Below are 27,921 nucleotides of genomic sequence, written 5' to 3' on the forward strand. Positions count from 1 at the left end.
GACATTGATGATGAACAACAAATGACATACCGCACCATGTCGTCATTAACAAAAACCAAACCAAAATGCAGAAACAATGTTGGAAAAATCCATGCATATCTACTTTTTTTTTTCTATAGGAATTTAAAGAGTAAGTTAACAGCCAGGTGATTTTATCCAGAGGCAGTTGGGTATGTGATGATCAGCAATTCTTTTATAAAAGCAGTTTTAGCAGTTTTGGTGGTCTGACGTATTCAGGGGTGTGTTAAGACTGTGCTGGCCTTAATTAGATAAGTTTAAAAATATGTCTTAGTTGGCAAGAGAAAGGCTATTTTCTCTAGAAAGATCATGCCAACACAGCTTTGGTTTGCAAAGTTCCATCATGTGACAGTCGTGGAACTAGTGTGACATCTGCCATAAAAATACCTTGATTTGGAATTCTTGCAACAGATCATCTTTGAGGGGATTTTAGTCATCTTTGAAGACAACAGTCTGGAAATGAAGCATGTGTACATGCTAGTGATGAATGGGGCCCCATCAATGACAGGTAAAGTGAGTGGTTTAGCATCATGTTGGTCATGTTGCACCTCAGATGCTATCGTTACACTGCATTGTGCATCAGGCAGTGTTGTGCACAAAACAAAGCAAGAAACTCAAAACAACAACTGAAAATGTGATAGCAGTAATTAATTATATTCGCTCCACATCCATCCTACAACACCACTTACACCCAAAACCTGCTATCAGAAAATGTCTGCTGAACACCACAACCTGCTTTTGCACAATGACATTAGTTAGCTGTCCAAAGACAAGGCACTGGAGCGTTTCTGTGATCTCAGAGAGGAGATTGCAGCTTTCCTCCCCACTAGCAGCAGAAAGCAAAGAAAAAGAGAAACACACCTGAATCGTATCCTGGACGAGAACGTTATGACCCATATTTGCTTCTGGCTGACAAAGTCGAACACCTGAATGAACTTAATGTGGGATTACAAAGCAAACAAAAACTGTCTCATGGAACAGATGCAGGTATTTCAGTTCTAACTGGATAGTTTTGCAACTGACTGGACAACAGGCTGTAGGCTTCATTTTCCACAACTGCATCTCAACCCTGTCACTAATCAGAGGTGTAATGACAGCTTTGCTGCTAGGTTGGATGGATTTGAGCTGCCCACACAGGTGATGGGTTTTGTCAGAGACCCGTTTGCTGGGACGGGGACTACTTTGCCAGAGCTAAGGAGGTGGTCCCGTCCACTGACGAGGGCAAATTTATACTCGAACTGTTTGACATGCAGTCATCGATAAGTATGACACAGGAACTTTGCATCAACGAACCTGCAACATTTTGGGCTGATGTCAGTGGTCATCAGTTCCCTAACATTTAGAAATTGGCTGTTATCGTCCTCAGTATGTTTGGATCAACATACGCATGTGAATCAAGCTCTTCACACATAAACTCAATAAAAAGCAGCTCTCGTTGCTCAATGACTGACAGTACTCTTCACCATTGTCTGTGGATTGCATTGTCATCATACGAGCCTAAAGTCACTGCTCTTGTTCAGAAAAAAAACATGTCCCTTTTCCCTCTTAGAGGCTAAGCAGAGTTACTGTAGCTTACACATCTACATAATTAGGTACATATAACAATGTTATTTCACACAGTGATTTGAAAATAATTTTACTTTCGCTCAGTGTGCAATAAATACTGAATATGTGTGTAAACCCGTTATAAGTTAATGCACTAGCTTGATAGAAAATAGTAATTTTTTTCTGTATTTTGAGATGTGCTTTGGTGAAATGTGACCAAAGTATTTATTTTATTTCGGGAAAAAGTAACAAATGTTGTTCATTTTGTGCACTATTTTATTTTTATGTACTTTAAGATGTGCTTTGTTTGATATTACCTTTTTTATGTCAAAATTTAGGAGAAAAATATGTTGCTACTCCCAGGAATTTTCATTATTTTTATTATTATGTGCATTTTTAATTTGCCTTTGTCAGATCTGATTTAACTGAAAAGAGATATGGTAATGTTTTTCTAAACAGTAATTTGTTTTCATCATTTTTTGTTTTCTGTTTCATCATTTGCTTCATTTTGCTTTGACTTTCTACTCACTGGCTAAAGACAATTTTTGGCCCTGTTAAATCTCTTTGTAATAACTTCTGTCTAAGACCACCACGAGTCAGAAGAGTAAAAACCAGCATTCATCCACAAACACAGATGCAGTTACTTTTGTTTGTCTCTAATTCATAATCCATACCCTCTGCAGCCTACAGCTTCTCACTACTGCAGCCTATTTAAATCTTTTCCTAACTCCATTCCTTATCCTGCAACCTTATCCAGCCCCTCTAAATTCACTCCCATATTTCTGTTTTCAGCTTCTCTCACCTTTCACTCTCATTCTTTACTCCTTCCATCACATTTTTCTGCCCTAATTTCATCAGCATCTTCCTAAGTGAAAGCTGCTCTGCATTTCCGCCTCAGCATTTATTAAGAACATTAAAAAATGATGATGAAAAAATGAAACAAACAAAAACAAAAGAAAACCAATAAACCCTTTTGCCTGTACTTCCAACATAGTCTTATTGCAGTTTAAAGATACTGTTGTGAAACTGTGTGATTCTGTTCTTTATATTTACATACAAAGCTGGATTGCGGGTATTTAGGATACGCCTTCGAATCTCGCAATTTTAGCATTTAAAATGTAGAAAATTCCCACACAAATAATTTAATACTGTTCATTCAACAAAGGCAGTAGTGCAGAATGCAGAAAAAAATTCATACTCTGAAATAGACTTCAGTCCTGGAGAGCAAACTTGAAGAGCCCACTCTCTAACAAGCTCCCGCTGCTGCTGCAGGAGATGCTGCTGCAACCTGAAGACACGTAGGTGTCATATAGTCTGAGCACTCAAAACTGCACCCCTATAACCATCAGGCTAATGTGTGTGTGTGTGTGTGTTTCAAGCAGCAAAGACTGACCATAACTGGAATGAACAATACAGAAAGAGTTTACCGAGCTGTTTGTAAAGGAGATACAGGTGAGGCGAGATGGTATAGAAGTTAAGTTAAGAACAGGATAGCATAAGTGTTTAGATGAGGTCATAAGAAGTGCTTCCTTTAAATAAAATTAATTCCTTCAATGTGAAGTCAGTCAAGGGGGCAAACTGTCCCAATTTTGAAAATTTCCAGCCCTGTATATATCCTGGAGAAGCATAGTAGTGTACGCTAATAATTACCTCAGCACTTACATACATTTAGTCTTCCTCTGCTCAGGTTTCTCTGTTTCACATTTCTTTCCTAAAGTAAAAACACAAAATCCATCCATAGATGTTTGTAGCACATCGTCCCAAGTGTCATCTTTCTTATTGTCTTCTTGCACGGTGTCTATGTTTACATTGTGCACGCAGGAAAACCAGATTATTGTGAGAAATCAAGCAGGAAATTAGATAACACTACATCACCAAGACAAAAGTAAGATAGCTAAAACCCCAGCAGCTTACATTGAATTGTTCCATAATGTGATTTCTTTTGCAGCTTCTTTCCATGTTCTGAATCAGTACTGACAAATATTATTTAACAGTGACTTATGAAGGGAATCTTACTTTGCCATACATAGTGAATGAGCTAGGAAGCCATCTTCCTTTCTATTTTTTTTCTTTGTTTATTTATATTCCCACAAGTCACATAAGGTTTCTCTTAAGAAACTAAATTATGGAATAATTTAAACATGAGTTGGACTTTGGACCAAAAGTTGTGGATCAACATTTCAAGGATGAGCAGTTTTATACATACAGATGATGCTTTCTGAGTTTTTTTATTTTGTTTTGTTTTAATTTTTGATTTTAAATCCTGCAACAAATCTTAAAATTTGACCTTGATTCACAGGATGACAGGACTCTACCCCTCATTTACTGATTCTAAAAGGAAAATAAAGAACTTTCATAATAGAAATTGCAAAAACTCAGCTTTTTAGCTTTTCTTTTTGTTTGACTTTTTTTATGTTTGTTTTGCTTTGTATTAGTGTCGTAACTCTTGAACCATTTCCAATATCTAGTTTTTTTTACACTTGAATTCTAACTGGATATCACTTAATGTATTTATAAATGTTTAACTTGCAAAATAAATTATGCAAATATTGAGTTTGATTGACAATTTTCTTTTAATCACTTAATCTGATAGAGATGACAGGGTTTATTATGATGATTATGTTTCACATGCACATACAGTTACAGCTGGAAGCTAAGAATAATCACATTAGTTATGAGCGTATACAAATGCCTTCTTGCAAGGCTGCTGTGCATGTATGTCATTCAAGTCTGCTTTGTCATGTGGCTGCCTGACAAGGTCGGAGGGCATTTGCCTTTGTGGGTCTCCATATATTATTAATCATACAGTAAGTGTGTGTCTAAGAGGATGGCAGAGAATGAAAGGTAGCATGAGAGAAAAGACAGAAAGGACTGGCACATAAGGACATAAAGGGAGATACACGACATGGGAGAGTGAAGCCCACAGAGGCGAAGAGAATGCATAAAACTGAAATAAAACAGTGGGAAAAAATGGAGCAGGAATGCACATTATGAAAGAATACCACATTAGCCTACTGTTTGCTGAACTCGCATGTTTACTCACTGAATTCTCTTTCTTGTTGCTAACACTGAAGTGTGCATTTGCACATTGCCACTCCATTATACATGCACATGGCTAACCCTGACGTCGTCATGTTTACAATTAATTAATGACCCTGCCTCTATAATCCACCAGAATTAACCCTTCAGTACAGCCAAACACAGCCAGATACACAAATCCACTTCTCATTAACTCCTGAAGGAGAAGTTAGGAAAGGAGACGGATTGATGAGCACAGGCACAACACATTTGCATGTTGGAATTTTCTGTTGTGTATGTGTGCAAAACTGTTGCTGCCAGGTTCACAAAGAGAAGCAAACTGACCACTCAGCCACTGGCTTTACACACACAAATATGCATAATAGACTAAGTAGTGTACCTGCTGCTATAGAGGTGAGAGTTGTGCATTTTCCATGCATCTGATACCTATATATGTAGCTCTTACACAAGCTCTTACATTTTAAATTTGCAGAATTTAGTGTTATCTGAGTCTAAGTTGTGTGAAAGTGTATATTTTCCCCATCACACTGCATCTAGCAAACTCTGAGCCAACTGCCTCAAAAAGCAATACCAGTGAGCAGCATGAGTATAAACTCTCTACAGCAGGTCTCTCTCTGCCTGAACCTTTACAACAGGGGAGGCTTAAAAAAAAACATGCTCAACAAAGACAAAAGGCTCTGCATGCCCTGAAGCCTGCTGAACTGCACAAGTTTCAATGGTAACACTGTAGATGTGTCGGCTCAGTAGGTCTTACTGGATTATTTCCCTTCTTCAGGAGATATGAAGCTGATCTGTGCCATTATTTTGTTTATTACATTTTTCTACTTGTCCCTACATGTTGAGCAGGGTGTGATGAAAGTTTGTTCTGTTGACCTAACAGTTAAATTGACGTTAAAATGTCTTTAGAAAAAGGAAAAAAATATTAAAAAAAGGAAAGCATCCCTAATCCCTGCAGACTAAAGTTGTTCAGCCAAGTGTCTAATCTAAAAAGCTTTAAAGCAAAAATGAAAGGAATGAAGAAATGAAGAATTTCTGTTTTGACCTAAAATGGCGATTGGCATGTAACTGCATGATTAATGAAAGGTCACAAAGGTTTTTTTTTTTGCTCACCATGGCACCAAGCCATTGGTTAATGGGAAGCACTGGAGCTGCTACCCCCTTTTAGTAAACCTGAGCAGAGTAGTTACATAAATAATACAAATGTATACATACATAATGCAAAATGATTTTGAAATAAAAATTATTTAATTGCACTATGTAACTGGTATGCATGTCAGCCTTCATTGTAGGTCAACTAAGCAACTAAAAGGTCAACAGCTTGTTTAAAATGTAGAAAAAGATGCATGATCATTTTTCTTTTTCTCTATTTATGCTCCAGCGTGGCACACAGCTGTGTAGACAGCAGAGAACAACAGTATGGGTTTGAGGACTATACATGCACAACAATGAATGTAAAACACAAATTCATCCCTTTATTTATAGTACAGGTATGTGTGTGCATCTGTGTTATGCTAGCTTGACTGGGAAGTTTAACATGAAGTCAGACAATGTTTTACGTGGGTTGTGTGAACATGGATGTGTTCTACGTTTACTTTAGAGAAAGAACTGCAGAGTAATTGGTATACATCTGTGAATACATGTTTTCTTTAAATGACTGCTTCGTTTTGCTACTGACTCTGGGTTCTCTTTTACTTTCAATTCCATTGAACAGTGCCACCACCAAACCTTATCCCTGGTGTAACAAGATTCTTTAAAGATGCCATAATGACTTTCTTACAAGGCAGAAAAACATCCACGTGTCACACCACAGCAAGTATATTTTCAGGAGTGTAAAAGAAAAAAAAGGGAGGACGAGGCGGCAGGGGTACTTTCTGTTATTGTTGAGCCAAGGCGAAAAGGCAAAAAGGTTTGAATAATCAGCAGAAAGTGAACATCATCGCTTAGTTCAACTTTAAAAAGCGTTCTTTATTTCAGTGTTAAAATGTGTGTATTGCCACTTTTTTCCTTTTTTTTTTTTTTTTTTAACCTGTCTTGTCCAGCATCGTTGCAAACAGAATGATTGTCTGGCTGCTGTCTGGTGCTGGGCAATTTTACTCTATCAAGCAGGGATTTATACTACATGTATAAAGTCCCTCTTGATGAAAAACTTTATTAAATCAGACTCTTAATGCTGGACTCGACCGGAGGGGACAGAGAGAGAGAGAGAGAAAAGAAAGTAGAGAGAAGAGGGAGGGGAGAGAGAGGGACAGAAAGGGTGTGGGGAGTGCGGGTGGGGACTTGAAACATCATACAGAAGACCATGTAATCCATACTACTTACAACATATATAGCTACGATCATCCTAGCCAGTAGGTCATTACACAACTAGTTGATAATAGTAACAATAATAATAATAAGAGTAAGAGTAATAATAATAATAAGAACAGAAATAATTAAAAAAAGAAACAAAATATGATAATAGATATAAGTGAAACTGCTGTATTCAAGAACATGCGCAGAGAAACCTGTGTGGATGTGTTGGAGAACTCGGCCACACGGCGACGCAAAGACTGTGTGGAGACGTTCAGGAAGGAGTGACCATGCAGAGTGATCATGCAGATGCCACCTCACTTGAACAGAGGCCAGAGTCAGGCCAGCGGTCCCGAGACCCAGGCCACCAGCCCCCCCGCAGGCAACAGATCCCGACCGGTCCACAGAGACGACCACTCGCCCGCCCAGGAAGGCAGCAGCAGGAGACCCCAGCAGGAGCCGCCCTGCGGACCCAGGGCACCGGCCCCGGCGGGCCGAGGCCAGCAGTCCCCGACCCCCCCGGGCACCGGCCGCCCGGGACAGACGGGGCAGAGGGCCCGGGCCCAGGAGCGCAGGGACACCCCCCCCCCCCCCCCACAGGCCGAGGGCCAGCACGCCACCCGGGGGGACCTGGCCCGCCCAGACGGCCACCACCAGAGGCCAGCCCCACACCCCAGCGCCCAGCCGCACACCCCGAGAACCAGTCCTGCCCCCCCCCCAGACCAACACACACACACACAAACACACACACTCTCCTTCCACTCCTCCATTTATCCTCCCACGCATACACCATTCAACCCTCACATACTCTGTCCTCCCACACACACACACCATCCTTCCACCATCCATCCTTCCACACACACACCATCCTTCCTCCCACACACTCACCATCCTTCCACCATACACTCTCCCACACCTATCCCATCCTCCCACACACACATCATCCCTCTACCACTCATCCTCCCACACATACACCATCCTCCCTCTCACACACCATTCATCCACCTTCACACCTCCTATACACACACACACACACACCTTCCTTCCACTACCCATCCTCCCACACATACATCATTCTCCTACACCAAACATCCACCTTCACGTACCCCATCCTCCCACACACACACACCACCCCTCCATCACCCACTCTCCCAAACATACACCACTCCCCCACACACACACCATCCTCCCTCCCATACACCATCCATCCTCCCGCACACACACCATCCTTCCACCATCCATCCTCCCACACACTCCCCCATCCCTGCACCATACATTCTCCCACACATACCCCGTCCTCCCACACATACATCATCCCTCCACCATTCATCCTCTCACACCCACACCACCCACCCTCCCACACACCACGCATCCACCTCCACACACCCCACCCTCCCACACACCATCCCTCCACCACCCATCCCCCCACACCCACACCACTCTCCCACCCACACACCACCCCCCCCCCCCCCCAACACACACACACACAAACACCATCCCCCCACCACCATCCTCCCGCCACCCCACGCCACGGGGGGACAGCCCCAGCCAGGAGGCGAGGAGACACGAGCCAGGCCCCCAACCCCCCACCCCGCCCCCGCCCCCCACTCCCCACCCCCAAAACAGCACCTTCCCCCCAGGGCCAGCAGCCAAAACCCCCCGGGACAGCCCGCCTACGGCCTGGGCCATCCATGGAGACAGGGGCGCTTGAAGACCCCATCCCCCCTCCCTCCCCCACTAGTGATGGAATATATTATATGCTGTTTGCAATTAAAAAAAGAGGGTTAAAATTGGGGGGCAGTAACTGCATTGAGGAGGGGGTGGGGCCACCTGAGCAGTCCCACCCACCTGACCTCGCATGTTCCACCCCCCAAAACGTGTTTGTATGTTGCAAATGTTATTTGTGCTCAGTGACTAAGTGGAATTAAAAGCTGGGAGGCATGCTGCCGCTCGGCGAAGCAACAGGGCCACTATGATGACCCCCCTGCCCCGCCCAGCGCAACAAGCACACCTCCCACAGCCCTACATGTGTATGTAGTGAAGAGTGGGGGAGGGGAGGGGTCAGGAGATGTAGGTCCAGAGGGGAGTAAGCCTCCCCCCTGGAAGACGACCCGCCAGTGGCTTAGGGCGCCCCCGTCCCCCGCCGGCCCCGAAGGGCGTCACAGGCCCGGAGCAGGCACCCCAACCCAGGCACGCCACGAACCCCCCCAGGGGCCAGCCACCAGCCCAAGGGGCCACTTTCCTCTTTCTGAGTGGGAGGGGGGCGAGGCAAAGGAAGGGAACCCCAGGCCCACGCCCCCAACACCCGGCCAAGGCCCGGTCTTGTGTTACTGCATTATTGATGTGTGATTTTCAGTCAGTGTCCTTACCCTTCAACCCCAATATGACCCCACTATGTCACTCCATAACATATTAATGTTGTATTAATACAACATTGAGGTCCTCTATTAGGAGATAAAGAGACACTGATGGCAAAACTTTCACATTTAGTTCTGCTTCTTTGTATCAGAGGTGGCCTTTGCAGAGACAATGTTCACATATTGTATTTTGATTTGCTAAAGTTTCAGAGGTACAGCTGCTCCAATCCAAAGGGATATTCATACTCATCTTTTTTTTTGTTTGTTTGTTTGTTTGTCCATTTTTAGGCGAGCCTGGAACTCTTAACTTTTTGTGCTATGTGCCATCTTCATCTATTCTTTACCAGTAACACATATGCTTTTATTTACACATTTTAATAAATTTGCCTTTACTATGACTCAAAAGCATTTAAATGCACCTAGTGGTTGCAGAAATATACTCATTTAATTATATAAGCACAACACAACAACACAGGATTACTATATAATGACATCTTGATTATTTTGCCTTTTGAGGATATTGATATAAATTCTTTAAAAACACTTGTTTACACCTATAACAGCTGATACTCCTCAATGTCCGAGCTGTGAGAAGAAGTGATTGCCAGCATGTGCATGCAATACACAAACTGTTATCCCTGATTTTAGGTTAAGTTAATACTCTTTAAGGGAGAGAAAAATAACAGTAATGACAATCTGGGATCCCACACTCCTCAGCATTTAAACTGAGTCTGTTCATCTGTTTTAGTACCAATAAATGGTCTTTTTACACATGTGTAAAATGCCTCATTAAAACCCAAAGACCCAGAAAATGCAGGAAACAGTCAGTGTCTGTTCTAGATAGCTCCTGAAATTCATACTGATGTTGGGCTATGGGGCTTTTCATTAGAATATTGAATTACAGCACAGAGAACAAGGTCTTAAAACTCTCCTTAGGTCCATTAGTGTAATAGGGCAATAATTCTTTTGATAGTGTATTTCATTAAAAAAATCTACAAAAAAAAAAAAAAAAAAGAAATGAAAAATGAATGCTGTTAAAATTCTGCTGACTTGGTACTTTCTTCTATTTTTACTCCTTTTATGTGAAAAAGAATACCTGAAAGTTGAAAATAATACCCTGAATCTTAAAACCCTGAGGATTTCCATCATCTAAGCTCCTCCTCCCCGTTTCATTCTATTACCTCCACTTCCCTGTATAAATGTATCATTACAGTTTCATAATGTCTATGGTATCCCCCCAGCCTCCATTTACTGGGACTTAGGTACTGTGTTTTGTGGCTTACACAGACCCCATTATATTATTAAGTCATTATAAACCAGGACACAGAGAAAATAATACCCTTAATGGGAGCTGCAATGGGCACTACTTAAGTTTATGCTCCCACCCTGCCTACTTTCCAGTCTATTTGTCTGTCTGCCTAGAAATAATTCAAAGTCAAACTTTTAAGAATTTGGGTTACTCAGTCTGAATATGTGTTAGCAACAACTAACTCACCCCAGAGTTAGGGTATGCTGTCCAGCCCAGTTCTGCTGTGGCCACCCGAGTGTCCATCAAAGTCTCTGCAGCAAGGAAAGAAAAAGACAGAGAAACAGTGGTTAGCCTTAGAAGAAGCTATTTTTAGTAACACATCCACAGAGATGGCTTGCATTCAAGGCCCAGTGATCACTTGACACTATCATCTATGAGCAGAAAGAAGATGAAACCCCACAGTGATTCATCCATCTTTGCTGCACTTTGTTAAGACAAGAAACATGGTAGCAAATCTTTGGCACTTTCCTGGAAGGAATGCCTGAGCCCCTCTGTCATGCTGGTAAATGCTGAGCTTTGTATTGTCTTCTCTCTGTGTGAGCATGACAACAACATGCACATCCTGCCTTTGTTTGTGTGCTCATGTAACCATGTATTTGAATGATATGCAGTCATTTGTGCAGGAAAAATGTGTGGATAATTTTATATTTGTGTGTTTGCATGGGAAACACTGTGCATCTTTGCACATTGTTAACTTGGAAAAAAAGGCCTAAAAAATAAAAAGAAGCTAGTTTGTTAAGCCACGATGAGGAAATTCTGTGAAGTTTAGCACGGCAGATGTTTGTGATTCCTTTTTTTTGTCAGCTTTTTTTAACCCCCTCGTATGAAAAACCAAATATCCAAGCCATGCTTTGTGTGAGGGTGCTGTGATGAGAAGCACACAGATGTTAGTAGATTTATACTAACAACAACAACCAAAAGTAGGAATATAAAACACTCTAGCCTCAAAAAGAAAAAAAAAAACAACTCTGGTTAGATAAAATGTGGAAACATCGACCTTCCTTCAGACCTTTATTACACAAGGTGACATATCTGGCCACTATGAAATATAAAAACACAACTTTGACTGTTTCTCTCCCCTTTTTGATAATCTTCAGTGACATCCCACTGACAAATAAGTCTGGCAGCTCACCCAACAAGTTTGTCAGCTCTGTTTTGATTAATATCAGCCCTGTTGGCACACAGTAACCAAGAAACCGGATAGTGTATTAAGCTCAAGCAAAGAGGAGATAAATATGGCAGTTATTACAAGCTAACTTATCTCGCCTGCCTCTCTCAGCAGATTTATAGATAATGGACTGAGACGCATGTTAGCAGCGCAATGACAGATTCTCCCCCTGTAGTAGACAGTTTATTCTCTGTCCTAAAGTATTTACTTTATAGGAGTATAGGCAAATTTTACATTGTTAGAATGTCTCCTGCCACAACATTACCTCTGTTGTGGCCTTTGTTCCCAGAAAAATAAAACTGGGAGGGAGAAGAAGAATTAGATAAGCAGGGTGTATATATATATATATATATATATATATATATATATATATATATATATATATATATATATTTATAGGGAAGCCCTGGGCTGTGACATTAAACCAGTTAGCCAAGATACATAAGCTCCACACATAGGCTTTCACGTGTATGCATGTATATGATGAAGCCACATGCTGCACAAGCACCAGCCAACAACAAAGAGCAATTTTCTGTGTGCACCTCCAGTGACAGCCTTGTTCACACCCCACTTCCATCAAAGTATTTCAATTTCCTTAAGATCAGCCTTGCCTTGTCTAGTTTCCACATCCAGCCAGCTCCAGCCTGCCTGCCTGTTTGTAAGACTTGCTGTCAGCTGGGGAGATAGGCGCATAAAACAGCCCTCAGAGGCAGCCAGCATTGTGGGGACTGCCAACCCCTTCCTCAAGGGAAATCACAGAAGCTTTAGTCAAATCATACAAGCTCTTGGTAGGCCATTTCCCATTTCCTTTAAAACTGAAAGCTAGGGTAGATGAGGTGAAAGACAATGAGGGTAGGGGACAAAAAAGGTCAGAGGCCCTTGGGAGGAGAGGATGAGCAACATCATGTGACTTAATGCCCACCATTAGCAGAATATCAAAGTAGCAGATGAGTAAATGGAGTATGCTAAGTGGTGATTAGCAACAAGGTGGGGCTCACGCAGCCGTCACGCCACAGCTCCCACACCTGTCCACTGGCACTGGGGATTTGGAAAATGTCCCATGTGTATGCGTGTGAGTTTTAAATGAGCTGTTGTCTGGATCATTTTTCCATTAACTCATAGGTAAATTTAAAGAGTTTAATTTCTGAATGAGCTACTCAATTAAACAAAACCTCATCTCTTGTCAAACTACTAAAGGACCACGTGGTCAGATGCTGAAATTAAAGTTATCTTAAGAGATGAGTTACAAAAATATTCAACTTTCTTTTAAGTGCTTTTTTTGTATAGTAAATTACTTTACTAGTCTGTTTCATGCAATGTAAGATGCAATGCAATCTACAGTATGATAGTATAGTATATGATGTGTATTTGCATCAGGATTGTTTTAGTTAACTCTTACAGGTGTGACCTGGCTTGGACCTTAAATTTTATACATTCACACACTACAAAGACGGAACAATTTTCCAGTTAATCTTGCGTGAGCCCAGCATTAGATTGTAAAACCCTTGAAAAACAGTTATTCCTCTAAACATAGTTTCTCCCTCTTTTGAAAGTAATTTGGAAGACAAGGAAGGAAGCTGCTGTTCTTTGTGATGCAGAGTACCCAGTGTTTTGTCCTCTATTCGTGTATTTGTTCCACTTGCAGGCACCACTAAATGCAACACAGCCAAGGCCACAAGCAGCTCGCATTGTGGACAAATTATTAAAGGAACTTGATGTTGACTATGTAACCATGGCTAATAAATCTATTGGAAAACAATAGCTTGAAGGTGCTCGTGTAGCCAGCCTTAAATAAACTGAAAGAAAAATGATGCTTGAGCATGTACTTTAACTACATTACAGACTATTATTTACTGTAAATCCTACAAGTGATTTGGGATGTTTCATTTCTATCGTGGAACACTCACTTAAGCTGGCACACTGTAAGCATGGTCAAAACTCAGAAGTCACTAGTTGAGCCAAAATCAAGATTTAGACTTTGACCTACAGCCTCCAGCCCAAGAGAGCACTGCTCCTTCTCATTAGCAGCAAGTGATAGATCAATACCAAATGGTGGGCTGTTTCCAGAGAAAGGGGGATATAGAGAAGTAGGGAGAGAAATGAAAAAGTGAAGGAGACTCCATTAAACATTGATGGGGTCTGGCATTATAGATCAATAAGGCAGCCGCTCTCTTTGCACAATTACACGTCAGCAAGTAGTCTTGTGATGCATCATGCTGATACGTATTATTACAAATTACTAGCACTACAACAAAGACCATCAATAGAAGGGGAGTTTAGTGAAGAAAGAATGGTATTAATGGGCTGTTCAAGCTCTCCATCCTCATTTGGCCTATATGTATGAGTCTAATTCCAAAGTATAAGTTAGAACGGTAACATGTCTGCATAATTCCTCCTTTGTGGCTGTATGACTGTGTGGCTGCCGGTCGATAGAACATGTGCAGAAGCTTCCTGGCTCCTTAATCAATACAGCAGACAATTCTAAGCAGATTTCCATTCCCTTTCCATCTTTTCCATTCATCTCTTCTTTAACCCCCATCCTCTGTGTCCTCCTGTTCAAGGTTGCTGGTACACTTTGTAATTCAATGAGACAATCATGTCCAGATGCTGGATGCTACATAAGCTTTAGAGCGCCTTCTCTTTGTGATTGTAGCAACCAACTGAAAGAAGATCTGAGGCCCTTGGATGACATTATTTAAGTGGGGTTTATTTATTTATTTATTTTTCATAGGAATGGAATCAAGATGGATAAAGAATGAGAGATCCAAAATAAAAAAAAAGAGGAGGAATGACAGACGGAGTGAAAGACGAAGATGAGAAACCCACAGGAGAAATCAGCAGGTCTGAAATGAGCACTTAACAATGATGAAACCCCATGGTAGCCTGCTGAGCCTGGCATCTTAATACAGGGCTGAAAACAAAGTGACAAACAAACAAGAGAGAAGTACGCCGCATCTTCCAAACTAATCAGCCGTCCACTCAGGGGATTTATGAATATAAAAGGGAGCTGTTTTGACAGAGTGAAGTATTTTCTGAACAAATTTTGAGGACGTTTCACACACAGATAGACAGCACTCACCCACTGCATCAAATACACTTACACAAGAAAAGATTGTTAATGGATTAGAGACGAAGACTAGCTCAAGTCTTAGCATGTTTGAGCTGATTTAGCTGATCTGACAACTGTGACTTTGTTTATAGCACAGAACAGCTTCGGAGAAACAAATATATAAAAGAGGCAATTTCTGATTGAGTCACCATGTTCAACGAAGAAGCCAAACCTTAGGAACAAAGATGTGAGACTTTTCTAATCTGCACCACACTAAAGCGGTGTCAGTCACACTGGAGGCTTTTTGCTTTAAATAGAAAATATCAAAAGAAATGTGTTATTTCAATGACACAAAAGACAGATATGACAATGTCTCTGATTTGAAAATTGAACAAAAAGTAATCTGCCATCCTCTCAGACATTAGCTCAGAATGATGAGGTACACAAGTCAGACAGGATTAAATGAGCAGGCTCACAAATTACAGATTGCACACACCGATGCATTAACGGTGTTCTGAGCAGGCGGTTTACCTGTTCTCTCTGAGTGAAAGTAACATTTTCAGCATGAAAAAAGGCCAGGCCAGTCTGAGACAAAAGAATAAGACAGAGGCGAGTGGAGCGACGTAAGGCAAAGAGAAATCAGCAGCAGCTGTTTGAAAGAATATTTTGAAAGTTAAATTACCATACATCCAGCATTGGCAGAAGCTGATGAAATTATCCCATAATCACAGCAAGGTGACATTCTCTTGGCCTTACACATCTGGGCTGCCACGTTGCATACGATTTAAGATTCAACCTTGCTGCATTCAGTGAGCAGCCACATACTCTTTCCCCACTATTAGTTTGTAATGGAGTTGCAGTGGAAGGTAAGCAGAAAACAGTCCTCTAGAGGCACAGCTGGCGGACAGGTATATCATCAGTGAACATCCAGATTACAGCAGCAACACTGGTTTCTAAGGCTCATATGTCCAGTCGTATCTTAATGGGCAGCACATTTTTTATAAACATACACCACCTTCACATGTCTCCCTCTATCAGTCCCCCTTTCTTTCTGTTGCTCTGGTTCCTTCGTTCTCTTCTCTTCCCTGCCTTGGTCAGGGGAGAGGTTAGGCACATCATTTGCATTCATTAACATTACATTAGCAGACAGAGTGATCTTTAGAAACCAGGCTGCCGGAGAGTGTCATCTTTAATTCATCATAACCTCACCACCCACACACTCATCCGCTTTCTCTTTACCTCCTTCTTCTTTTCCCTCTTTCCTCTCCATCCACCCATCTCTACTCTGCCTCCCTCCCCTCTTCCCCTTATCTCTGGCCCTCTGTCTTCCTCCTGTTTCAAGCACATTTTTATACTCTTCATTCTTCAATCTCTCATCTTCTTAATGCTTCTCATCTGTTTTTTGTTTGACTTTTCAATTTCTTCGTATTTGTGTTAATCTTGGCCTCTTGTTAATGACAGACTAGAGTGGGGTTGTGTGCATTTAGTTATTTATTTTATTTTTGCCTTGCTTGAACTGTTGCAGGACTGGAAGGAGAAGGGGCACACCCAAAATGCACACTGGTCTTCTGACTACACTGTGTAAACATTATAAGCATCTCTCTGTGGGACATAACCAAGTTAAGAATTTCCTGTTTTTATTCAAAGCTTAATGATAAGTTTATACAATTTCTTCTTCTTCTTTTTCTTCTTATTATTATTTTATTGATCTATTATCAGTAAAGAACAATAACCACATTTGTGGATATAAAAAGTTAGGCAAAAGTTTAACATGTATCCTGAAGTACCCTGTGTCTTTCTTTAATATGTATGAAGATTGTATTTCTAACAGATTAAAAAACTAGATTTGTAATTATCAATAAATACAGCACTTACTGAGGAAAGTCAGATTTCTTAAATTGAGGAAAACGTGATAATAAGCCATACATTAGTCCCAACCTATGTGTCACCTAAAACCAATGAGCTAGTAATATTCAGTAAAACTGCAAGATTCATTGATTTCTATGTAAAATAAGAATACAGTAAAGACCAAACACTGGTACTGGTTAGCCCAAATAACAGATTAGCACAAGAGATTATGCTGAATGCTGATTAAACTGAAGCAAATCTGGAAAATATTTCTGTATATTTCAGATATAATGATATATCAACATTTCCCTAAAAAGGTCTCTGAAAAGGTTATGCTGTATTAACTTCATATGGTGACGAGCAGTGTTGTGCAACCGGAGAAAAGGTTATTCAATTGCAAATGCCATTTTTTTCTCTCTCTGCCTGGCACATACAGGAGAAATATGAAGGTTTTTGGATTGAGACTTGAGGGATTTAAGAAGACCAAAAGCAAGAGTTTGTGCTGTTTTACCATATTTTACATGGTGAGGAACTTTTGACAGTCCTTTTTTCACATATTCAATATGTAGCTACATTTAGAAAAACATATACCATTTCTTAAGTGCAGGATATGCTAAGTTATAAAGGTTTATTGTAGCTGCAGACCAGCAGCACTGACCAAAAATAATCCTTATGGAAGCAGCACTAGCTTTCAACATCCATTGCAATGTTCATTACAGCTGATATTTCTTCAGCCTGCCTGTCTGCTTTCAAGAAACTTGGCAATTTGCTGCAGTAAAATGAGGTAATTACAATTCTTATCAGACTCCTCACCTTACAAAGCAGCATTTAGGGAAGGGAGACTGCTCCCCAATGGATCACTGACTGCTGTCTTTGCCTGGCTTTATGACTTCTCAGCCACACCCACTCACTGTCATTTATTATTTCATTTGCACATCCAGCAACTACTTTCCTTAGTTACCAATTAGAGCATCAGAAGCCAATTTAGCCCAAGGAATATTACTTTACAGCACAGAAATTGTGCTTGGATATGGTCTCCTGATTCCAAAACAGAACAGGAAAATAACTCCAAGTATCAAACTTTGTTTATGTTGGAGAGCCGGTATCAAGGAAATGGCAATGTAATCTAACCTTTTCCCATGAAGAGAATGGGTTCACAATGAAAGTCTATCCACTGTAGTTTTGACATTTCTAAACTTCTCGCATGAGAGTTTGCTCAGTCTTACTATCCTATCATCACGTCTGCTGCCTGGAGACACAGTGACTAGACTGACAGAGAAGTACCGTGTTGGGCAGCACTGGGACTCTAAGAATGACATTTAGCAGTACAAGCTACAACTAATGGGCAATCCAGAGAGAATAAAAGCATCTTTGTTTGTCAAGCAGAACAGGAAGTGACTGAATGAACAAAGTCATGTCACTCAACCCAACGTACCCATTGCAGATTTTCATTCTTAAAGAGACAGAACTGTCATTGAGGTCCCGTGTGTGTGGGACAGTGCAGTTTCTGTTGGGATGGGAACAGAAGAAACTAAAATAAAAGTAAAGAGAAATAAAGGCAAAAAGTTAATCTTTAATAAGGAAGCATTCTAACCTGTTGTATTTTATAGAAACAGGAGAAAAAATTCAAGCAGAAAGAAACCAAGAGATGATCTCTCTCTCTCTCTCTCTGTCTATATATATATATATATATATATATATATATATATATATATATATATATATAAATATATATAAGAGAGAGAGAGAGACAGAGAGAGATTGAAACAGATATGGACAGAGCATAGACATTGTAATGGAGAGTGAGTCATGGACAGCATCCAGTGTTATCTTTTCTTTCTTTTCTTTTCTCAAAATGGATCTAACGTCAGTGGAAAGAAATCACCCTATTTCTGTCCTGCTGGAATGTACAAACCTGCTCTGCTTTTTGCTGAAACTTGTAATACTTGTGTACAGGAAAACACAGAAACCAAGTTGTCACCTTCACATGGACATAACCGTAAAGTTTGCAGTGGAAGGAAAGAAATACACTGACAGATGACAGAAAACGGATATTCACACCAAACCAACACACCACATCCAAGACACAAGTGCACCCTTCAGAGTTCAACTTCAAGTCTTTGGATGATAACTATCAGACCAAAATGACAACTCCACCTTCCCTAAAAAAAGAAACATGAATAAAGAAAATAAATACAGTTGGCACTGTAATCCCCTAAAGGGTACCTTAATATTTTTCCTCTCTGTGCCAGTTTTCTGGCAAAAATAGGGAAAATGTACTACTAAAAAGTAATAACTCAGCCTGCATTCAGGTGAAAATAAAAAATCAGGTAGTTATATCCAATCTAATTTAATGCTGTTGTTAACCATGTTTGGATGCACCACAAAATTGACTTGTGCTTCCTAAATAATCCACCCTTATGGCAGAGAGGGAAAAAGACAAGAGCTCAGGAGATAGTCAGAGAGCAGGATCCTTGAGGGTTCGATGCCGTGCTCTCCCTCTGTCTCATCTATGGCAGTAAAAGAACGACCTTCAACCACCTTGAACCCAACGGAGCAGAATTTCAATAAAACACAAATTATCACCCGTGCCCATGGGGCTTGGTAAAGGCACTAAGCTTGAATTGACTGCACGCACAGGAAGATTTAACAGTCATATGGAGGTGTGAGTGAGTCAATCATACGCCACGCTTCTGTTTCTCACTGAGAGGGAGTCTCAACGGTAAGAGGTGGTTACTGTACCCTGTCGGGAGAGGATGCCACCAAGATGGATCACTGATTGTTTTCAGAGACTGCACATGTGGGTATCTGTGTGCGTGTGTGCCTGCTCCTATGTGTGCGCAAAAGTGCATATGCCAACATGTGATTGGGAAAGTGTAATTCAATTTGGCTGTGTTCTCCCTCGACCAATATAGTGAGATCCAGGTAATTGATGCCTCAGTTTGGTAGTCCCTAGCCATGGATGCTCCACCATGGGGACAATGCTGGCTAAGTCAGTGTGAATAAGAGAAGATGCATGGAGAGCTCTCAGTCCCTCAGCCACCAGCGAGGAGTACTTTAGGGATCTTGTTAGTGCAGCTCTAGCACACATGCAACCACCAAACACACATACATATACATTCCTACAGGCAGCGGTAAAAGTGATTGTATATATTCTAAAGTTGATATCACCTCTCAATCCCTCCTTTACTTACTATCTAACTCAACAAAAGGAGTGGCCTCTTAGATGCCTCCGAGCAAGCACAAAGCTTTTCATTAAAGGCAAAACTAAGTCCACTCTCTTGCAGTGTTTGCTCACATGCCTGGGGAAGTCTATATATTTTTGGCGATGGGCTTTGTTTTTCCTCCAGGGCTTTGCTGGAGTCTGTGTGGGGGATATGAGACAGAAAACTGTCTGGAGGCTAAAAGAAAAACTTTCAGCTGAGGATTGTGACCTTACGGGATGAGTCTGGCAGAGGTAGCTGAAATGCAACACTAAGAATCTATTACAAGAGAGAGGGAAGAAGAAAGGTGGACTTTTTACCTTTTAGGAATACAAGAGACCTTGTTTTGGTATATTTGTCTTAAAATCTCTCATACTATAGAGTAAAATGGTGCATGGTGCTTCTTCTGCTAGTCTTTAAGTTGGGGATGAACATAAGCACAGAAAAAAGCCTTTTCTTTCACCTCCCTGAGGGTATCTGTATTTGATGTTCCTTCATTTACTGGCAACCTCTCCAGGGAGTAGCCAGCCTCTCATCTGGTAGCAGCTGGGATAGGCTCCAGCACCCCTGCATTGGAATAAGTGGTTATTGAATATATATGGATGGATGGATGTTCCTTCATTTGGTGCTGCTGTATCTTATTTATTTTTCTAGAGCCCCCCAACACACACACACACACACACACACACACACACTGTTGTTTATTCTCCATATCCCTAACTCTGTTTTTGTCAGGCCTGACTGCTATAAGCCATGGCTCAGTGGAGCGCTTGCAACACCTTGGAGGGCAAATGTCATTTCATACACTTTAGCTACAATCTGCTTTGCCACAGGGAGACTGTTGGTGATTTTGAACTTCTGCTGCACACACACAAACACACATACATATTTAATCTGACGTCATCGCTTTTGGCATCCAGGATGCCTTAGTGCTTGAGCTTTGGCCCAAAACACAGCCCAAAATGTCACAGCTGTCCAGCTGCACAAGCAGGGAATGCCAACGTCAGCCATCCTGACTTTTTCATCTGCCTCTATACCAGAACTCTGTCATCTTTTAGACACCATCCATTAACATCACAAACATTTTCTTTCTTCTTTTCAATCCTGTCATTTTGGACCCCCCAAGCCATCTGTTGATAGCTATTGTAATGGAAACAACATGAGAGGATCAGAGGTGGAGGTTCTTGATGCAGTAAGACAGCCTGTGGTTGCCCTCTCAGTTAAAGATCTTCCTACCAGAGTAAAGAAAACAGTTTCCAGGCAGCTCTTTACTCTACAACCAGCAGATGAAGTTGTGAGTTGCGTGATGTGAGCTGTGCTCCACGAGTCAAAGAGCAACACTCGCTACAACTGTTGTAGCTAAAGAGCTCAGACATGTCGTTAAATATGTAGTGCCACGGACCCACTTCAAGCTGTTCTCTTACTTCACACGTAAGAAGCAGGGGCAGGAAATGCCTGCATACTGCTCACTTTGCACATTCAGTAACACGCACTCGCTAATGCACATGTGCAAACAGAACTACAAAAACAAGTTTACACAGCTGTAAATGCTGCTTCAACCTCATAAATAATTTCTCCATTTTTATGTGGTGGAATTTGTGCAGATGTCTGTCCAGGTGTTTGAAGAGCAACATCTATCCGGGACCTATTGTATTTCAAGCAAAACAATGACACTGTTTGTACTAGACGGAATGAATCCAAGTGCATTTTGTGTAGCTGCTGGTAGTGCAATGGTGAAATCCACTGAAGATTTATATGTGATACATTTGCAACCAAGCAAATAGTGATGCAGTCATTTCAATCCAACATGTGCACTTTTAATTGAGATAAAGAAATAAAGCTTTATATATAAGTAAAAGAATATCAATCCAGAAAGTGATGGTGACTGAAGGAGTAGTGATCTCTGTGACTGACCTCCATTGTGTTGGATGAAGGGGCTGACAGATATAAAAGGGTTAGAGGTTTCATTATAGATGTTAAATAGACCAGAAAGGCTCTGTAAGTGTAATCCCTACAGAATTTAAAATTCTGATTCTTTTTCTCTTTAATCTGACCTTTGTTATTCCAGCGATCATGACTCACTCCAGTGAACGAGTGGATTATAAATTCGTTCAAACAAATTGAACCATTTTTCTCAAAAGCAAACGTTAGCATCATCATATGACTACATTTATAAATTATATCTGGGGACTCTCACAATGTCAGTTCAAATATGTTATTCATAAATTTATGATAATAATGTTAGTGGCACTAAAAAATTTCCACATATGTGCCATCAATAATAATTATGTCTTGCTGTTTTCTGCATACTGCATTAGTGTCATTTTAACTACCAAGTGGTTAATGTTACAAATATTAAGATGATGCTCTTTTCAAAATTGAATGTGGATCTATTGTACTTTTGTTAATTTTTTTTCATAGTTTAGGTTTAGCATAATAGTCTCAATATGTCAAGGCAACCAAATCCAGAAAATGAATTCTACAAATATGTGGAAGACATTACAACCATTAAGTGAATATGTATGAAACTCCACATGCTTTCTCTGAAGGTAGTAAGAACAAAAATGTTGCTCTATTGTAAAAGGCAATTTTCCAAATGGTGGCCAGTACATATTTCATAAAATGTTTTTGCTACAGCTCAAATGTGCGCAGAGCAAATATGACTACCATTTCATGAAGGGTTTGCTATCTGTGGCTGTGGAGTTATTAATGTAGATGGGTGTTGGAATGACTCCCAGAGAGTTTTCACACACTACTACTCTTCTTTTCTGCTCCCCAGGGGTGTTGTTAGCCTGTGTGTCCTCTAGCAGTTCACTCAACGTAATGAGGCTGACAGACCAAAACAAACAGGTACAGAACACAGGTGGAGAGAGAGAGAGAGAAAAAAAAGAAATGAAGTCTAAAGAAATTATGGACTAAGTTCTGCTACTTGTCATGTTTGATAGATGGATGGATAGATGTGCTATTGATGGGGAGGCTGTGCCATCCTGGGATATAGTTTGAGTAATAACACTGCTTTATTTCCTGTCTTTGTTTTCCCATCATGTTATTTTATTTCCTTTTTGCTTTTTTTCTGCACTGCTGTACATGGATGCAGTTGATGATGACCTCTTTAAAGGTATATGGTGATAACTGATGGTTAGAAAACACTGTGCTGTCCCCATCCTTCTTTAGTTCTCATCTCATCTCTGTCTCTTGCTCCTGTCTCTGTCTCTCCCCAGGTGTGCTGGTCGCTGGGGCTAAATGATGAACAGAGCCACAGTGTCTGCTGTCTCTAATGGGGACATTATGCAGGAGGATGGGAGATGTGCTCACACCAGGCTCATAAATCACACACTCTTGTAGAGAGGCTCACTGCAAACCCTGACTGCTCCACTAACCCTGCAACAGATACACACATACAAACTTAAGAGCTACTCCTTCACACATATACACACAGGCAAACAAATATTGAGCTTAGATACATAGACACAAGTACAGATTAGTACACTCAAATACAAGCATATATGCATTTGCACACCCCATTTACCTGACCCTCAGTACAAAGTCAACATTTGCTGTGTAATACTGAGACAAAATTCACTTACATCTGTCCAGTGACAGGTCCTCTGCAGGACAGGGTGCCACACCAGAGGTTGCATCAGTGTGACTGAAGTTTGACAGGGCATTTAAAGAATTATTAGTTCTTCCTGACACAGCCCAGCACATACAGACTTCTGCCGGTGGCACAGGTGATGTAAACAAAGGCCCCATTTAGCATATTAGCCATCAGTCAACAGGACAGGCAAAAGAGATAAAGAAACCCACACCCACTGTGAGTGGCAAAACACACACCCCAGTCTGCTTTGTCTTACATGGAGAGCTATATGAAGATATTTTGGCAGGTGTGTGTACATGGAAACACATTTATGCCACATACAAAAGAAACAGCTTTATACACAAAGAGGTTGATGACAGAGGAAGGATTTTCATGGCAACACCATCTATGTGTACAGGAGATGCCTCACATAGCTGACTGTGATGAACCAGCTCTAACATGCCTTGATCCTTTTGATTTTTTGCTCACGTTTCTCTCTCAGTTTCAGCTTTATCTCGGCAGTGATAATCTGGGGGAAAAAATACCACAGGACTTGGCATTTACTGTGTGTGATATGTTTTGAATATGTTCCAAATGCTGAGGCAAGGCTTATTGTTACAAGAAATATGTTAATCTGGAAAATCCAAGGTGAGGAGTTTGATTATGTATCTGATTCCATATAATTACCCTGAAACTGACATCATCATCTGCAGTGGTGGAGGAGACAATCAATCCTAAAATCAACTAGGAAAAATATGTATAGTTGGTGGGCCCTATATACTAACAATGGTAAGCTCTTAACAGTTAGCATGTTGCCAATAGGCAGAGGGCCATGATGTGGCAACAGGAGCTTAGTGAAGAGAACTGTTTGGACTGGAAACAGACAGCTGGCACAGTGGTGGGGAGACCAGTTTAAATGCCCTCTCCCCAGGAAACCACAAGCCTTAGCCGACTCAGTAAAATGCAGACATGCAACTATTGACAAGAATTTCTCAAATGAACATGATTTGTAATTTACCTGTAGCCTACACTGTATGCTAACAGGGCATTCTTAAAAGCCGGCAGGCTGCAGCAGCCTTTTGGTAGCATTGGGCCTTTGACAACAGCAGACAAGTAAGATAAAGGGGAAAAAAGGATCAGCTGGGTTAAAAAAAAAAAGAGAGACAGAGTAAGATAGGCTGACAGCATTTGATATGGCAGATAAAAGGGAGACGGCACGCATGCTCTAACCGCAATATTTATACGGTCTGCTGGTATTTGTCTAACGTCTTTTAAATGGCACGAAGCAACCTTTATCCTGCATGATTCCACCCTGAAGATAATGGATTGTGAAGACAAAACCTCCTCCTCAAACATCGTCATCTTCCCCTTCCACACTTTCTATCATCAGCAGATGCAAACATGCACACTGCAGCGCACACAAAGACATATACACACACATCTGTCAACACTCCCCCAGGCAGGAGTGTTAATTCCTCCCAGCCTATTCTCAGTCACACATGGCTGTGGTGGCAGTCGCTAGCGGAGCTTCAGTGCTGGATTAACCTTTGCTCTCACCACAGATCTGTTTTTCAGTGGGACCGGCAGTCAGACAGGGGCCGTGGCTGGTGGATAGTAGCTCATTGTCAGAACACTGTCAGCACCAGGCCCCGCATTAGTAGCTTTTGAAGAAAGGGACTGTTGACGTGGGCAGGGTGCCAGGCAAGAGGAAAAACAGGCCTACTGCCCCACACGGCACTTAACCTGACCTCTCCCCTCAGGATGTAGAAAAGGGTGGAGGAGCGTGAGTGTGCTTCTGCATGTGGAAACTTACATGCATGCAAGTCATTGAGAGAAAAAAATATTCCTAGCAAGTGTGTGTTTTGACTGGTGATAAATCTACAATGCTAGAATCAGAAGAATAATACTTTCTCACTACTTCTTACTTTCTTTTCATGAGTTTCTCACTAGTGTACCATGTCCAATCCTGTTTTCTCTATACTCCCCAGTGGTCTGTGTTACATTTACCAGAGGAAAAGGTCACATTTCATAGTGAATGTAATGAGCATGTTCTGCAGAAATACAGCCACTCAAGCTGTGTAGTTGAAAGCAAAGCAAGTGCTGTGGAAATTGTGGAAACCTCAAAAAAAAGAAAAAAAAGAAAAGTTGCACATGACCTAATCCATAACATATACAGTAGTGCGAAAGACTTAAGCCACTCCTCATGTCTTTATACACTGGCAGGTTTAAAGTAAATTGGTGCAGTGGTTTACTGAAACTTGCAAAAACAGTGTTTGTACAATTCTACCAAACCTAGAAGTCAGTTATTGGTATGGTCACCTTTATTCTTCAAAACAGCCTGAACCATTTTCTACAAGCTCTCTTGTAGATTTATTTATTTATGTATTTTTTTGGTTGAGCTGATGCACTGACCCTCATGTACTGTTCAGGAAACTAGTGAGCTGTACATGGGCTGTGGTTTGCTAAAAAAATCAATAGTAAATGCCTTCATGGACTAAGACATTACATAAAGTGAAATTAGTGTGACTGAGAGAGACAATGATACAAAAAGTGTGTGATAGAGACAAAACAGACATGGTACGTGTGTGATGCAAGAACACAGAGGTGTAGGCTAATCACAGCTTTTATGACAGAGTGGATTTTGTGTACTCTGTGTTTTAAACCCTTAAATTTTGCATTTAGATCAGAGAACAATAACTACATATAACCACTGTACACTATCACAATTGTCTGGTTTATCCTTTTTACTCTATATAGGACTGCAGTTCTCAACAAGAACAAACAATAACTAGTTTCATGCTCTATAAAAAACATTAAACTACCTATTGAAACCTTAAACTCATTAGAAGAATGTTAATTTAAGTAACATCTCATGTGAAAAGGTCATCCAGTTGAGACTGCTGCCTAAATTTAACCCCTTAAGGCCCGACCCATGAAAAAATGGTAAGAAAAGTCAATTTTTTTAAAAATATGAGGCCTTTATTTGGCCCTTTAACAAAATGAAACCAAAAATTAACATTCTTTTTTGGGGGCATATCTACCATTTATAACCATGTGATATTTTAAAAAATATTATAATGTGGTTTTCTGCTTCTGGGTATCTATTAGGGGACAGAACACAAGCATCAGATTGTGTTCAACAAGATTTTGAGCAAAGATTTACAATAGATCAAAGCAAAATGTCTCAGAAACTGTATGTAACAATGTCACATCAGGCTCTTATGGTTTAAGACAATTTAGTCATCAAAAAAAGGATTGCATCCATAACTTATGGATTGTCTTTTTACATCTACTCTTTTTATGTGAATGGGTTTTGAGATTGAACACCAAATGATAGGTGGAGATTAATTGACAATAACCCATTTAATTCCTCACAGAATCGCAAGATGGCAAGGGGACTATAAACCTTCCTGTTCCACCTGCCTTGGCTCCACTAAGTAAAAACTTAGTTTAATTGACATATTACAGTAGAGGGAGGAGGGTAAATAGGTGGAGGGCCAGAAGGACAGAGGAGGAGCTGCAGACAGCTTTGTAAGTCGTTGTGTAGTTAAATAACACAGAATAGAAAGACAGCACCAAACAAAAGTGGAACAGGAAAAGTCCAAAGGTGAAATCCTTTCCTCTGCTCTTTGTCTTTTTTGTTCTCCCACACTCTAATGTCACCCAGGTGAAACCTCTTTGCTCCACTGCTAACCAAGTGAGAATCCAATTTCTTCTGGTGAGATCCCCAAGTGAGTAATGTACACTTATTCTTAACTATGAGCTGGTAAGGGCCAAAAATCCATGGGACTAAACTGCTCTTTAGAGCAGGCCCAGCCCTGATATTGGGTGAGCAGGGTGTGGGACTTGTTAGGCTGACAGTTAGAAGGCTGTGAGAAAAAAGCAATTTGGGTTTTAATGAAGCCCTGATAAATGGGTTTCAAACCCTGGCAGCAATAACTCAAAGCACAGGCGGAGACACGAGTCTGGCAGGGATAAGAGCTGCACACTGCTGGTTCACGGTGGGGCCACAGAGTCTTCACACTTCTTAACTGGACTCAAAAGACATGAAACATTTTGTTTAAAGCCATATGTACTGTATAATCCAGTATAAATGGCTTTTGATTAATCAAAAAGATTTTTTTTTTTCTAGTTATACTAAACACTCAAACAGGAGCTCAGTAGTTATTAAGGATTATCCCGCTACAGTAGTCTTAGAGGGTAAAAACTAAACAAGCATCAAAGTAGCAGAGATATGCTGAACTACAAAGATTTATGAGTTTGGCCTTTTATAATTCTATTTAAAAAATATGACAAGTTGTTTACTGAGCTTGACACACCAAACCAACAAAAACTAACTTGTACATCTTTGGCAGCTCATAAGACTTCATCTCTGGCCAGTCAGACCAAAGATGATCTGGTCTTAACTCTACTTCTGTAGAAAGAGTTGAACAACAAGGTGTTCAAATCCATTGAACTTCACTGTTGCTATCAATAATTATTAGTCTATTTAGATTTTTAAAAAGTCGTTATATTCTCT

At 40.8% G+C, this 27,921-nt stretch overlaps 1 protein-coding gene across 2 annotated transcripts in view; it reads right to left on the reverse strand.

Annotated features, from left to right (window-relative positions):
- The window catches only part of LOC121644230 (ephrin type-B receptor 1-B), a 161,051-nt gene that overhangs the window by 104,082 nt on the left and 29,048 nt on the right, over positions 1–27,921 (reverse strand). For both annotated transcript variants that reach the window (XM_041992056.1, XM_041992055.1), the window contains exon 2: positions 10,744–10,808. In XM_041992056.1, coding sequence (XP_041847990.1) covers positions 10,744–10,808 — 65 coding nt within the window. The remainder of the gene's footprint in view (positions 1–10,743; positions 10,809–27,921) is intronic.

The sequence above is a fragment of the Melanotaenia boesemani genome, chromosome 8, assembly GCF_017639745.1.
Source record: "Melanotaenia boesemani isolate fMelBoe1 chromosome 8, fMelBoe1.pri, whole genome shotgun sequence".
NCBI lineage: Eukaryota > Metazoa > Chordata > Actinopteri > Atheriniformes > Melanotaeniidae > Melanotaenia > Melanotaenia boesemani.